This window comes from Lactuca sativa, chromosome 4 (genome assembly GCF_002870075.4).
Source record: "Lactuca sativa cultivar Salinas chromosome 4, Lsat_Salinas_v11, whole genome shotgun sequence".
Taxonomy (NCBI): domain Eukaryota; kingdom Viridiplantae; phylum Streptophyta; class Magnoliopsida; order Asterales; family Asteraceae; genus Lactuca; species Lactuca sativa.
In genome coordinates this window covers 205,464,374-205,479,369 of record NC_056626.2, presented here as the reverse complement: position 1 = coordinate 205,479,369, position 14,996 = coordinate 205,464,374, and the positions used below count along the sequence as shown (strand labels likewise).

General features: G+C 42.3%; 1 protein-coding gene and 1 non-coding gene across 2 annotated transcripts; one reads left to right on the top strand and one right to left on the bottom strand.

The window, feature by feature from the left end:
- Positions 1 to 2,501: 2,501 nt before the first annotated feature.
- Positions 2,502 to 3,344, bottom strand: LOC128133572 (uncharacterized). Its single transcript, XM_052771065.1, has one exon. It carries the CDS (start codon positions 3,342 to 3,344, stop codon positions 2,502 to 2,504), a length of 843 nt encoding a protein of 280 aa, XP_052627025.1.
- A 946-nt stretch (positions 3,345 to 4,290) lies between these two features.
- On the top strand, positions 4,291 to 4,397 carry LOC111902295 (small nucleolar RNA R71). The gene has a single exon (XR_002853727.2). It is a non-coding gene; the product is annotated as a small nucleolar RNA R71 (small nucleolar RNA).
- Positions 4,398 to 14,996: the final 10,599 nt, after the last annotated feature.

Genomic DNA, 14,996 nt, shown 5'->3' with positions numbered 1-14,996 from the left:
TGGACCTTTCATAAAATTAAAGGGTAAAGATGTTACCTTGTTGCTTGAATGAAGAGAAAGAAGAAGAAAATTGGAGAGATCTTGAAGAACACTTAGAGATGCGGCTGAGAGGATATGCTCGGCGAGTGTGGGGATGAATTGGTGAGTAATAAAAATTTTTACAGGTTTTAATTTACTGGGTTTTAACCTACTACTCGCTGAGTAGAATGGATATACTCGCCGAGTAGACACGCGTGTTATCGAGTTTTGGCTGTAAGTGAACATTTACTCGCCGAGTATAGTCGATATACTCGCCGAGTAGATGTCTCAGGTTGAAATTTTTTTTTAAATTTGCCAATTTTACTGTATGAATTCCTTTGTTTAGCCCTTCCACCCCACACTCACAATATAGCTTGTCCTCAAGCACTTAGAGAAATAGAATAAATGAAGAAGAATGAAAAAAACAATATGAAAAATAAAGAAAAGGAAAGAAAATGCAAACGTGAAACTCGGGTTGCCTCCTGAGAAGCGCTTCTTTTGATGGAGTCATTAGCTGGACTTCGCCCCGTCTACGTGTTTGCGATTCCGCACAGTAGCAGCTCCTCCAATCCTTCATTTCGGGGGACTCCTTCTTCATATTTCTTCACTCTATGACCATTGACTTTAAATGGTGTGCCGTCTCTTGAGATCAATTCTATAGCCCCGTGAGGAAACACCGTCTTGACCAAAAAGGGACCATCCCACCTTGATTTGAGTTTGCCCGAGAAAAGTTTTAATCGGGAATTAAAAAGTAGTACTTTTTGGCCTTCATGGATGTCTTTGCTTTGGATTCTTTTGTCATGCCATCTCTTGGTCTTTTCTTTATAGAGCCATGAACTAGAATAAGCCTCATTTCGGAGTTCTTCAAGGGCATTCATTTGCATTATATGGTTGGTCTTCAATTCTTCCATGTCAAAGTTGCACCTCTTTAACGCCCAATATGCCTTATGCTCGATTTCAACCGGTAAATGACATTGCTTTCCATAAACTAACCTATATGGTGTAGTACCAATAGGTGTTTTGAAAGCGGTACGAAATGCCCATAGCGCGTCATCCAATTTATCCGACCATTCCTTGCGGTTGCTTCCCACCGACTTCTCTAAAATACGCTTCAAAGCTCGATTGGTCACTTCAGTTTGTCCACTCGTTTGCGGGTGGTATGACGTGGAGAACTTATGGGTCACCCCATATTTCTTGAGTACCTTTTCCAATTGATCATTGGCAAAGTGTGTGCCACGGTCACTAATTAGGGCCTTCGGAACACCAAACCGAGAGAATAGTTTTTTTAAGAATCGTACCACTACCCGTCCGTCATTTGTAGGTAAAGCCTGCGCCTCCGCCCATTTCGAAACATAATCTACCGCCACTAGGATGTACTTGTTTCCTTTGGAGGTGGGAAAAGGTCCCATGAAGTCAATGCCCCACACGTCGAACACCTCACACACTTGAATGCTATGTTGTGGCATCTCATTTCGAGATGAAATGTTTCCCACCCTTTGACAAGCATCGCATTCTTTGACATATTGGGCTGCATCTTTGAAGATTGTAGGCCAATAGAACCCAATGTCAAAGATCTTCTTTGCGGTATAGTGTGCTCCATGATGTCCTCCCGTGGGCCCGCTATGGCAGTGTTCTAGTATTCTTCGACTTTCCTTCCCGAACACACATCTTCTTATAATTCCATCCGCACAGCTTCGAAAGAGGTATGGATCGTCCCAAAAGTAATATTTGATCTCCGCAAAGAATTTCTTCTTTTGCTGACTACTATAATCCTTCGGAACGTAATTTGTAGCTAAATAGTTAGCTATGTCTGCGAACCATGGCTCCTCTCCCACGGACACCATAATGTATTCATCCAGAAAGTCGTCTCCATCCTTATCTTCTTGCAATTTCGGGTTCTCAAGCCTAGATAAATGATCGGCCGCTACGTTCTCCATTCCTTTCTTGTCTCGTATCTCTATATCGAATTCTTGAAGAAGCAGCACCCATCGTATTAGTCTTGGCTTGGCATCCTGTTTGGAAAACAAATACCATGGACTATCGGAGATGGAGTAGATGATTCCTGCATCCAAAAGCTTGACCACCTCCTTCTTGATGACTTCTTGCATGTTCGGGTTTAATCGTCTTTGATGTTGCACCACCGGCCTTGCTCCTTCTTCTAAATTGATTTTGTGAGAGCAGTAGGATAGGCTTATTCCCTTGATGTCGGAGATGCTCCATGCGATGGCTCTTTTCCTTTTCTTCAACACGCGTACAAGCTCCTCCTTTTCCGTCTTGGATAGGTCCGAGGCTATGATCACAGGTTTCTGATTTCCTTCTTCCAGAAAGGCATACTCCAGATGGTCAGGTAGTGTTTTGAGCTCCAATTTGTTGTGCATAGTGACGGAGTCGCCGAGTGCAGGTTTGGTACTCGGCGAGTTGGTGGCTGCATTCACGACTTCTGGCTTTTCTTCAGATGTACTCGGCGAGTAGATCGGGTCTACTCAGCGAGTAGGGCTTTCAGCTTGCTTCTTTATTTCTTCATACTCCGCTTCTTCCAACAGTCTTTCAATCTCTAGTAAGTCCTTTTCTGGATCAAATACTTCATCCAGAGCTGCAAACTTGCTGGAATCTTTAGGTATGTCTTCTTCCAATATTTCGTCAAGCATGTCGATTGAGAAAGCCGTGTCGTCACTACTCCTTGAGTACTTCATGGCTTGGTCTACCCCGAATGTCACTGAATCGTCCCCAACTCGCAATGTGAGCTTAGAATCTCTCATGTCTACGATAGCGCTAGCGGTGTTGAGGAAGGGCCTTCCAAGGATGATTGGCCCTTGCGGATCCGCCTCCATGTCGAGAATGATGAAATCAGCCGGGAAGACAAATTTGTCTACTTTCACTAGCAAATCTTCACAAATGCCTCTTGGGAAAGTAACAGTCTTGTTTGCCAAATGAATTGCCATTCGAATTGGCCTTGGCTCCGGGAGGTCCAGCTTCTTAAAGAACGAGTATGGCATAAGGTTCACACTTGCTCCAGAATCAGCTAAGGCATGAATTGCAGCCAAGTTGCCAAATTGGCAAGGCAAAGTTAAGCTCCCCGGATCACCCTTCTTCTTTGGTAATTTGTTTAGCATTGCGGCGGAGCAATTCTCATTAAGCACTACCTTCTGCACTTCCTCCATCTTTCTTCTGTTAGTGAGGAGTTCCTTAAGGAACTTTGCATACTTGGGCATTTGCATGACGGCTTCAATGAAAGGAATGTTGATTTCAAGAGTTTTAATATGATCTAGAAACTTCTGATATTCCTCTTCCTGCTTCTCTTTCTTGGCTCGGGCTGGGTATGGCATTGGAGGCTGGTATGGTTTCAAGGGCGGCTGTTCATTTGTTTTAGCAGGGGTACTCGCCGAGTCCATCGGTCCTACTCGGCGAGTAGGACTCTCAGATTGTGAGTGTTGGTCTTGTTCTTCCGTTCCTTCCTTCTGTGAGTCCTTGGTTGCTTCAGTTCGAATGGGGGCCAGGGGAGTAATGATCTTCCCACTTCTTGTGGTAACAATATTTACTTGTGCGCCTCATGGGTTGTTCTCGGTTTTGCTAGGAAGCTCACCCGGTGACCTTTGGTTTAGTTGTTGAGCAAGTTGCCCAAGCTGCGTTTCTATGTTGTGGATGGATGCTTGCTGATTCCTGAGCATTGTTCTTGTTTCTTGGATAGCAGCATCATGGTCACTATATCTTTTCTCGGAAGCGGCCACAAATTTAGTTAGCATATCTTCCAAGCTTGGCTTCTTCTCTTGCACCGGCTCCTCCTTTTGGTAAAAGCCTCTCCCTTTTTGTCTGTACTTCTCCTCCTTGGCCTTCTTATACTCTTCGTAAGGCAGCCACTCCTTCTTTTGTTTGCGCCAGTCCTCATCATACCAGTCACCACTCGAATAACATACTTGTGCCTTTTTGTTGCCGTTCTCATCCAAATCGCAATCTCTAGTGAGGTGAGGTCCATTGCAGTTTTCACAACCCACCCGTATGGCATGGATAGTTTGATCCATTTTGTCCATTCTCCTATCCATGGTTTTTAACATGGCCATGACCGCGGATAAATCTTTAGTAGCAGCGTACGCGGCTCCCCTCGTGACATCATTCCTAGGGTCGTGGTATTCTCTAGAGTGTTTAGAGAATTCTTCAATCAATTCTTTAATCACCGGGGGTGGCTTCTTTGTAAGTGGGCCTTGTGAGTCTAGCAACTGCCGGGTTGTGACATTGACTCCATCATAAAAGATGGAAACTTCTTGCTGGCTGTTTAGATCATGGTGTGGGCAATTTCGTAGCAGACTTTTGTACCTCTCCCATGCTTCATATAAAGACTCTCCAGCTTGTTGTTCAAAGTTTGCAATGGCCTTCTTGAGTTTGGCTATTTTAGATGGTGGGCAAAAGTGATCAATAAATTCTTCCTTCATTCTGGCCCAAGTAGTGACTGACCCGGGGGGAAGTGATTTGAGCCAGTCTTTAGCAGCACCCTTAAAGGTTACCGGAAGCATCCGAAGTAGTTGAGTTTCACGGGTTACATTTGGAATGTTGAAGTAATCAGCAACATCATTTACTTCATCCAAATGTTTGTAGGCATCTTCATGATCTTTCCCATAGAAAGGTATTTCCTTGAGCGAAGCTAGGATATGACCTTTTAGCTCGAAGGTAGCAGTTGTGGGAATTGCGGGTTGCACAACTCCCTGGCCATGGTCGTCGCGCATCCTCTTCTTCCATTCTCCCATGGGAATTTCATCAATGTTAGCCATAGTGAATGCTAACTCTTCCTCCGATTCGGTTTCTTGTTCGTACGTTGCCTCCTCTTCTTCCTCGGTCTCGTATCCAATATCTTCTTGAATTGGCTCCTCAATTGTCAAGGAAGCGCTAGAAGCTCCTGATTTACTGCTCTTCTTTTTCCCAAAAACAGTCTTCAAGTTGGACAATGGTGATTTCTTTGGTGTGCTTGAACTCTCCACGTCATTCCCTTTGTTTCTTTTCAATGCGGATTCGGGGTCTTCAAACGGGGGTACCAGTGGTGTGTTTGCTCCTCTGGTCATGAGAGTCCTGAAATTGATCAAATAAAAAAAACGTAAAAAGAACAAAAAGATTGTAAAAAAAATTGCTGACTAAACTGCTACTCGCCGAGTAGGTGCGAGTGCACTCGGCGAGTATCAGTGATATTTCAAAAAAAAATTTAAGTTTTAACCTAACTAAAACAGATACTAAAACCTAATTACTAGTTACTAAATTGCAATAAATGAACTTTATGCAAGTAAACTCACACAAAGGATCGAAAAAATTAGGAATTAGCTTAATTATTGAGAACCGTTCCCCGGCAACGGCGCCAGTACCCTACAAGTAGTGTCTCCAGATCTTCAGAGCAATTACCGCTGCTCCTGACTCAAGATCATGTGTTGAATAGTTAACTTCCTGTGTCTTAACCTGTCTTGAGGTATAGGTAGTGACCTTTCCTCTTGCATAAGAACACAACCAAGCCCTTGTTTGGATGCACCGCATTACACCACAAAATCTTCTATCCCCTTTTGGGAGGGATAATTTCGGTGCGGTGCACCAGGCTTACTCTAGCATTTGGAACGTTCTTTCTTGTTTACAGACAAGTCTGGTGCTCCTCATGGTGAGAAACTTGGCCTAAAGAATCTCCTTCTAAGGAGTTTGTTAAGTTCGCTAGGAAGTTCTTGCATCTCGGTTGGAGCTAGACAATAAAGTGATTTGGCTACTGGGGTAGCCCCTGGAACTAAGCCGATTCAGAATTCGACTTGACGTTGTGTTGGTAGTCTCGCTTGTCCTTCTGGAAAGGTGTCGGGAAAACCGCGTACTTCTTGGATGTTGAATGTCCTTCACTTCTCGGCACGTTTTGGCGTTGTGTGCAAGGAATGCATGATATTCCTTTCATAAGTATTTCTGAGCTTGCATACACGAAATGATGAGAGGGTTCGTACTTGGTTCGTGGCTGTAAATAACTAGGGCTTCGCTGTTTAGGGAGGTTAGGATGAACTACTTTATCAAAGCACCTGATGTCGGCTCGATGTAGACTTAATCAACTCCTACTAATTATGATGTCAAAACCTTGGGGTGGATTAGCTGTCGTGAAGATCTTAAAAGAAAGTATGACTACTCATGAATTCGGGAAAAGGATAGGTATTTCTAAGTTTATTCTTACAGAAGCACGATCACTCGCAGTCTTGGGCAATCTCCGTCCTAAAGTTCATAGTAGAATTCATACCTGGTTCATCAATCACAGTCTCGGGTATGCGAGTCATATATAATTAAGATTGAAAAGGTGGGTCTTTGGATTGAACTTGAGGTACTGCACGAGTGGTGCTTCGGGGAGGTTTGCTGAGGTTTCTTTGGAAAGGATAAGAAACATGAGGTACTCTATACATGGGTACTTCGGTGTTCTGGAATGACGGCTTCGCTAGAAAGACGTTTTCGGAGAAGGAGAAGTATGCATGAAATTGGATAGCGAGGATCGAATTGAGTCAAGTTGTATGATGATATCGGACTTACTTGTAAATAAAGGTATTAGATTTGATCATAAGGGTGTTACAGACAAAACACAACAGTGCAACTTTAACAGAGTTACAGTACTTTGGTTTTACTACAAGACTATTGTTGCGAACAAGGTATACTACAAAAGGCAAGTATACGCAGCACGAGGGTCCCCTTTTCTAACGGGATCTCTCAAAAGATAAGACTCGAGTTGCACTAGATTTAAACATGATTAACAGCATACTTAATGCTCACGATTGGAAGTGAGTCCCTATTATGGTTGGGTCCTTCATTGCCTTTTTCCATGCTGAGGTCAAACTCCTCCTGTTCCACTGTCATTCTTCTCTGTTGGGCAGTCCCTCTTGAAGTGTCCCATGAAACCACATAGATGGCATATCCAAGAAATTTCGACATTGGTGGCTGAAATAATGTGTTGGACCCGAGTCCTGCAGAAGCGAGTAGTGTGTCCGTTCTTGTTGCAGGTCTTGCAGTGTAACAGACGACAACTACCTAGGTGATGGAAGCTGCACTTATTGCAATTCGGTAGGTTTCTAGCATACTGTCTGGCCGGGTTAGGGATAATTGGGATACTAGTAGTGTTGGTGGTAGGAGTTGCAGATGTCGTGGCTGCGAAGACTCCCACCGGCGAAGGTTTCTTGTTTGTCCCTCGAGGTGATTAGCGTTCAGGTGAGTCAGAACAGCTGTCATAGCAGCTGAGACTACAGCTTGAAAGGTAGCTGCATCAATCTGAAGAGTTGGTGTTTGGTTGATGGGTTGATTACTTTTCTTCGGCGACATGATTCTGTAACACGAAAGAAAAAAATTCCTTTAAACAAGGAAGGGAAATAAAGCATTTCTTACTGGCGAAGGTCGTCCTTCTGGCGAACTCTTAGTTCAGCCAATTGACGTTTCATATCAAGCAGGTATCTTTCGTACACTCTCTGGCGTACTCATAGCTCTATGACTTCTGCTCGTGTTTTAGCTAATGCTTGCAGCAGGGTCTCATGGTTTCTCTCAGATCTCTCATGATTGTTTTCAAGATGATTGGTGTAGATGGTGTGCATTCTTGCATTGGCAATTAACCTCTTCGGTATAATGGAGAGTTGTCATGCCCTGAATTTCGTTTCGAGCAACTCTACGGATCAGGATTGGTAGAACTTTGCCTGCTGAGCACCTCAAATCCATGGCTAAGCTTCCTAAGTTTGCTAAAGATGTGATGACTAACCGAAAGAGTTAGAGAAAGTGTCCATAAGCGTGCTTAATGAGATATGTTCAGCTAAAATAATTAATGGATTACTAATAAATATGGAAGATTCAGGCCGATTAATTTTCCTTGTGAATTTGGCAATTCTACCTCAATAAATGCTTTAGCCAATTTGGGGGCTAGGATTAATCTTATGCCCTATTCATTTTACAAGAATCTGGATCTACCACCACTACAAAAGATAAGGATGACACTTCAAATGGCAGATCACTCAATCACTCATCCACATGGGATCATTGAAGATTTATTGGTGAAAGTTGGAAAAATTATTTTTCCTGTTGATTTTGTGGTATTGGATATGAAAGAAGATGAAGAACTACCCACAATTTTGGGAAGACCATTCTTGAGCACCACAAGAGCCCTAGTTGACATCTATGACTCAATGCTCACACTTCATGTAGAAGATGAAGAAATCACTTTTGAAATGAATCAAAAAGTGAGTTATGATAAGCCAAGAGATGAAGTGTTAAGGATGAATAATATGGAAGGAGAAAATCTTAATGAGATAGAAGAGATTGAGAATTAATGGAAAAATAGTTGAAAGCTTGGGAGAAGCCTCACATTGAAAGAGTAAAATTTTCTAAACCAAGAGCTTCAATTCCTATGACATTTGAGGTGTTCGCGTTCACTACACCCAAGGCTTAAGTGGAAGAAGCAAGTGATGAACAAGAAGTTGATTCGGGTGACAAAGGGGAGATAAATGATGAAGCATTAGAGGACTCAATAATTGTAAAAATGGAGTTAGACAAAGAAGATCATAAAGATGATGAGAAGAAGTATACAAAGATGAAAGGAAAAGGCAAGGGGATGAAACGAAAACATGAAGAAAGCGCTGATCAAATGAAGAAAGAAAACTCAAAGAAGGCGTACATTCAACGGGTTCAATAATATAAGAGCAAATGGAAAGAGCAAAAAAGACAAAAGGGAGATCCCACTCCCACCCGCAACAATGTAGAGTGGGAAGGAGTCTGACTCACGACTCCTAAAAAAGAAGCGCTTCGCGAGAGGCAACCCGATTTTTGAGAGTTTGCATTTTCTTTTCCTTTTGATTTCTTTTTATTTTTAGTTTTATTATTTTAACTAAATGATCATGCGTTTTTCTAGTCTTTTGGTCTTATTTTTTAGCAAGAAAAGGAACCAATGAAGGAGCTTAATTGATAAAAAAAATCCATAAGATTTTTGAAGATTATAATTGAATACCATATTTTTCAATAAGTGTGGGGTTCCCACTAGGTGAACATAAGAGTTTTGAAGGATTTTTACAGAAAGAAAAGGTCGGGAATGGTCCTAATCCCTTGAGAAGAAAAGATGCATTATTTTGGCTCTTAATGACATTCTAAGAAGTCACCATGACGTGGCCATCATCTCCATGCCATGGCATTTGTTATTTTCACGATTGAATTATGTTAGACCTAGTGCCATGATGTGGCATCCCTATACCACGTCGTGGCGTTCTTACTTTCACAAGCATGACGACTTCTTACTCGACACCACGATGTGGTGTTGCTTTCCCACATTGTGGCTGAGGTTTGACACACTTTTTGAAGATGGTTATTTGGTTTACTTTGATCCGACATATTTATATTCATGAGAAAAGAGTACAGAAGTACTGTTTCGAGCCATTATACGAGATTTCCACAACACAAGTTTCAAAATTCGATCTCACCACTACTACCACAGGGGAGTTTGTTCCTGTTAATGCTTTTTACTTTTAATTGTTTAAATATGTTGTGTAGACATTGCATCAACTAAGTGTGGGGTAGGGGTTGAATTTAGGAATACAAGCATACTGATAAAAAATTTAAAAACATGACCAAGATTTAAAAAATTATTAGAAATATTTGAAATAATAATCTAAAACTGAATCTAGTTAAAAAAATATATTATATTATTATGTTGAGATCTAGGTTGCTAGTGTTGTGTGGGACGATCCGATGCGAGTTTCAATGTTTATTTGAGCCAATATATGTTATAGTGTATTTGTGGCTTCACTGTCCTAGTGAAATCATGGAACAAAAACACGATCTTCTTTAGTTTGAGATTTATAATATGTTTAGCATCGTATACCAGAAATGTATCCAGGAGAGCTTATGGAGTCATTGCACCTTAGACTAATACCTCTAAGCAATAAGGGTTGAATTTAAGTTCCCTTGCTTAAGCGAATGTTTTTTTAGGATTTTTAGTTTTGTGTGAAAAAGTGAGTTGTTAAGAAAAAAAAGAAAAAAGTAAGAAAAAAAAAGTTTCAAAGTTTGAGAGAATAAGAGTCCAGAAAGCTTTGAAGATCAAGAACTATCATGAAGAAAAGTTCAAAAATCAAAGACTCGAGAATAAGGCAATTTGACAAGTTATTATTATTTGTAATTTTTCTTTCTAGGTTATTGTTCTATATGTATGCTTGGGAGCTTAACCAAAAATTCATTGAGGTTAAGAAATTTTTATGGGATGAATTTGGAAGGATGCATAAAATGAATGTTGTTCAAAAGAAGAGGGAAAGTGTTTATGAAGATTGTGAGTATTTAGGATTGATGAGGTTTTTAGGAAAATTAGACACAAATATGTGCATTGCGGTCTTGATGCAATGGAGAGGCTCAAAATGGATTGTCTTGTGTGATGTTGCTAGCTAGGGTTTTGATGTGATGGTATGATAATGATAAAAATCATTTTTTCTTGAGGGCTAGGAAAAGACAAAAGTATGGTATTTTGATATGGGCATATTTAGGCATATATTTCGGGCATATTTCTAATACTTTTAGCTACTATTATGCTTATTTTGGGACACAATGTACTTATTATGGTTGAAATTTGTTTTGTAGTAGCAAGGACATGCTTGGGATGAAAAGGAAGCAAACAAGAGTTAGAAGCAGGAAAATGAAGGCTAAGTAAAAGAGAAGGCTTGAAGACAGAAGACCACGACGTGGTGAACGGAACATTCGCGATCATTAATGCTGACTTGGAGAATACGAGATATCTGCAAAGAGCATGAAGTGGCGCCTATTAACCATGACATAGTGATCAGATATATGGCAACTCTATATATCCGTACATTAGGTTGAATGCTGAGACTTCTGGCCGATTTTCTAAGGAGGATTGCAACTAAAACCTTTTGGATATCCTTGGAAAATCAGAACTTGATTGGTGTTAACGTTACCTTGTACAACCACGTTAAATATAATGGAAAGCATAACTGAGATGTTTTCACGCCAAAACCTTGGCCATGACCCAGTCTTGGCCTAAGTGAGCCAACTTTGGGGTGATAGTTCACTTTCCCTCACGAGGAAAGAATATTCCCCATGATCTTCTCATTCACTCACAACCAATCAGAGCATGCCAAAAAGCCTAGGTGACGCCCAGAACTGAGGTCACCTGGACGTTAGTTAACGTAGGCATAATACTCCCAGTAAGAGGAGGCCACACCTAAAAATCACTGGACAAGGTCCCCACGATTCGTTAGTAATAGGTATAAAAGGATCTCTTCCAGCATAAGGAAGGGATCCATCTTCTTCCTCATGAAATTTACCCTAAAACTCTCTCTCGAGAAAACTAACTTGATCGTTGAAGCGACATCCCTGGAGAACACCCGGACGTCCTTTAACGATCCTTCTATTTTGTGTTCTGAGGCAAACATCAAGGAAAACATCGAGGTCTGATCCATCATCCAACATTCCATTTCACTGAAGAGCATGTCACAACACTTGCCGCCATTCGGATGTATCCTCAAAGCGATACAGCCAACAAACAACGTTGGTCCTTTGCAAAAGGGGGATCTGAACCCACCGCATCTGCTACCGCAATGGAAGGTCTATTCAGAATACCGATAACGGTAAGCAACGACCCTCACCGCGAGTATAGAACACAGGCCCCAATCCAAGTGCTAATGGCACAGATCCCACCGCCTACGACAGAAATAGCAGAGCTAATACTCTAGAGCAGTCTTCGGCAACTGTCGTTAGATGGTCCACAGCCTCAGACAACGATATTGCATCCCGGCCTATTGCAGAAAACTCTGTATGACGGCACAGAGGTACTTACTATCTCTAAGTCTCATAAGAGAAACACAACTCACCAAGCGGAGGACGAGATAGAGGTACTCTCGAGAAATCTACTCAATATTAGTTTTTTGAGCAGTGATCCCAGACCACTGAACTGGGATCTGCGAGATCCAATCCTCATATCTGGATTCATTCGCAACACGAAAGTCCATCGAATATACATTGACAATGGTAGCTACTCCGATATACTCTATGAGCATTGTTTCTGGAAACTACCAGATGCATGGAAGGAGGGGCTACAGCCCCCAACCGGTGGGCCATTGGCAGGATTCACCGGGAATAGCTTGTGGCCATTTGGCACTATTTGGCTGCCCCTAACGTTGGACAGTCACGATGAGAGGGATCAAATCACAAGAAAAATCGAATTCTATGTGATCCAGTATCCAACAGAGCACAATATTATGCTTGGACGGTCGGTAATCTCCTTGCTACACTTTGTACCATCAACGATCCATGGCATAGTTAAATTTAGCACGCGCCAAGGATCAGCGACAATCCTCTCCACAAACACTAGGGCACACCATTGCCACTAGAACATAGCCGTTCCCGAGATGGTGCGAGCACCAAAGAAGTTGAAGGAGGGATCTTCCACCGAGCAACACCAACAACATAGAATATCCTGAACAGTTCGTGCGAATTGGCGCTCACCTATCATATGAGACTAGGGCATGACTGGTAGCACTCCTAAAGCAATACTCCACCGTCTTCTCCTGGAAACCAATAGATCTGATAGGCGTTGATCGACAGGTTATAAAACACAACCTTAATATCATGTCTGGAAGCAATCCGGTTAAACAAAAGAAGATGGGTCAGGCAGAAGACCAGAACAGGGCTATAAACGCAGAAGTGGCTGACCTGGTGAATGCTGGCATACTCAGTGAAGTAATGTTTCCGACATGGATAGCAAATCCTGTCATGGTAAAGAAAGCAAAAGGGTCATGGTGAATGTGCATTGATTACTCAGATCTTAATAACTCCTATCCAAAGGATTGTTATCCTCTCCTGGAGATTGATCAGAAAGTCCAATGGCTTGAAGGTTTTCAGCTCAAATGTTTCCTTGATGCGTATAAGGGCTACCATCAGGTACAGATGAAACGAGAAGACGAGGTGAAAACTACCTTCCACATCGAGAAGAGCACTTTCTGCTACTAGAAAAGGTCGTTTGGGCTCAAAAATGCAGGTGCTACTTATCAGGGGCTAATGGGCATGATATTCATCGATCAAATTAGTAGAAACATTGAATTCTACGTCGACGTCATGGTAGTCAAAAGCCATAATGAAGAAACATTGATGCACGATGTGGAAGAACTTACAAAACGCTAGCCAAAGCGTAGATGAAATTAAACCCAACTAAGTGTACTTTTGGGGTAGAGGAAGGGCAATTCCTTGGGTATCAGATATCCAAGGAAGGGATTCTGTCCAACCCTACCAAAATCCAGGAGCTCCTTGAGTCAAAAACTCCCCACAAACTTAAGGGTGTACATGAGATCAATGGTAGGTTGACGACATTTTGAAGATTCATTGCCAAATCTGCAAAAAAAACGCTTCCTCTATACCAAACACTCAAAGAGTGCCTAGACAAAAAGCAGTTCAAATGCACAGAAAAAGCAGATGCAACATTGCAACAACTGAAAGATGCCTTACACCAACTACCGGCTCTCGCTTGCCTGCTATCAGGGGAGACATTACAGATGTATTTAGCAGCTTCCGAAGAAGTTATCTCCTCTGTGTTAGTAGTGGAGAGGGAAGGAAAGTAGGTTCCCATCCATTTTGTTAGTGGGGCACTACAAGGACCGGAGGTCAATTACCCGACCTTAAAGAAGTTGGTCCTCGCCCTGGTATACGCTGTCAGACGGCTACGGAGGTATTTTCAAGCCTACAAGGTGGATGTTCTGACTAGTTACTCGATAAAGCAAGTACTGCTAAGGCCGGAAAAGTCTGGACGCCTGGCCAAATGGGCCATCAAACTAGGCGAACATGATATATATTACCACCGCAGGACCAGCATCAAGGCCCAGGTCCTCACAGACTTCCTGGTCGAGATTCCATATACTATTCAGGGAGTGTCGATGACAATCTCTATTGATCCCTTAGAGCCTGAAGTCGGCAAGGAACTTTGGAAGTTATACACTGATGGCACAGCAAGTAAGGAAGACTCAGGCATAGGCCTGATCTTACAAAGCCCCAAGGGTGAAGAGATCACTTACATGCTGCGATCCGACTTCCAAGTATCAAACAATGAGGTAGAGTACGAAGCACACTCAACGGGTCTAAGGCTAGCCAAGGATGTTGGTGCAAAACAACTAGCGGCTCTCAGTGATTCATTACTTTTCACAAACCAAATAAATGGAACATATGCGGCAAACTAGGATGCAGAAATACATAGATGCAAGCCGTAGCTTAACCATCACATTCAAATTTTTTTCAATAAAACAAATCTCCTGGGGAAAGAATGCAAGGGCAGACGCTCTCAGCAAGCTAGCCTCTACTTCATATGACCACTTAACAAAGAAAGTGTTAGTTGAAGTACTCCCGGAGACAAGTATCGATAACCAAAGGGTTAATACAGTATCGACTACTCCAGAATGGACCAAACCCTATGTCGATTACTTGCACCATGGCGTGCTCCCGGATGACCCAGAGGAGGTGAGAAAAGTCAAAACCAGGGCGTCGCATTGCAATCAGGGACAACCAACTATACCGAAGAGGGTATTTAAGCCCATGGCTCAAGTGCATCTCTAAAACAGAGGGGCATACATTCCTAGAAGAAATTCATTACGGGGATGTGGCAACACACAAAGGCGCTCGAGCGCTCACAGGCAAAATACTCCGCCTAGGGATATATTGGCCAGACGTGTACAACGACGCCATAGCCCTAACCAAGAAATGCAAAGAATGCCAGGCATTTTCTCCTTTCCAAAATCAACCGGCCATGCCATTAACTAGCATCACCAGACCTGGCCCTTCCATCAATGGGGGATCGACATAGTGGGACCATTCCCACCAGCGCCGGGGGTGTGAAATTTTTGTTGGTGGCCGTGGATTATTTTACCAAATGGATAGAGGTAGAACCGCTGGCCACCGTTACTGGCAATAAAATGATAAATTTCATGACCAAGAATATCTTTTCTCATTTTGGCACTCCTAGAATCCTCATAAGT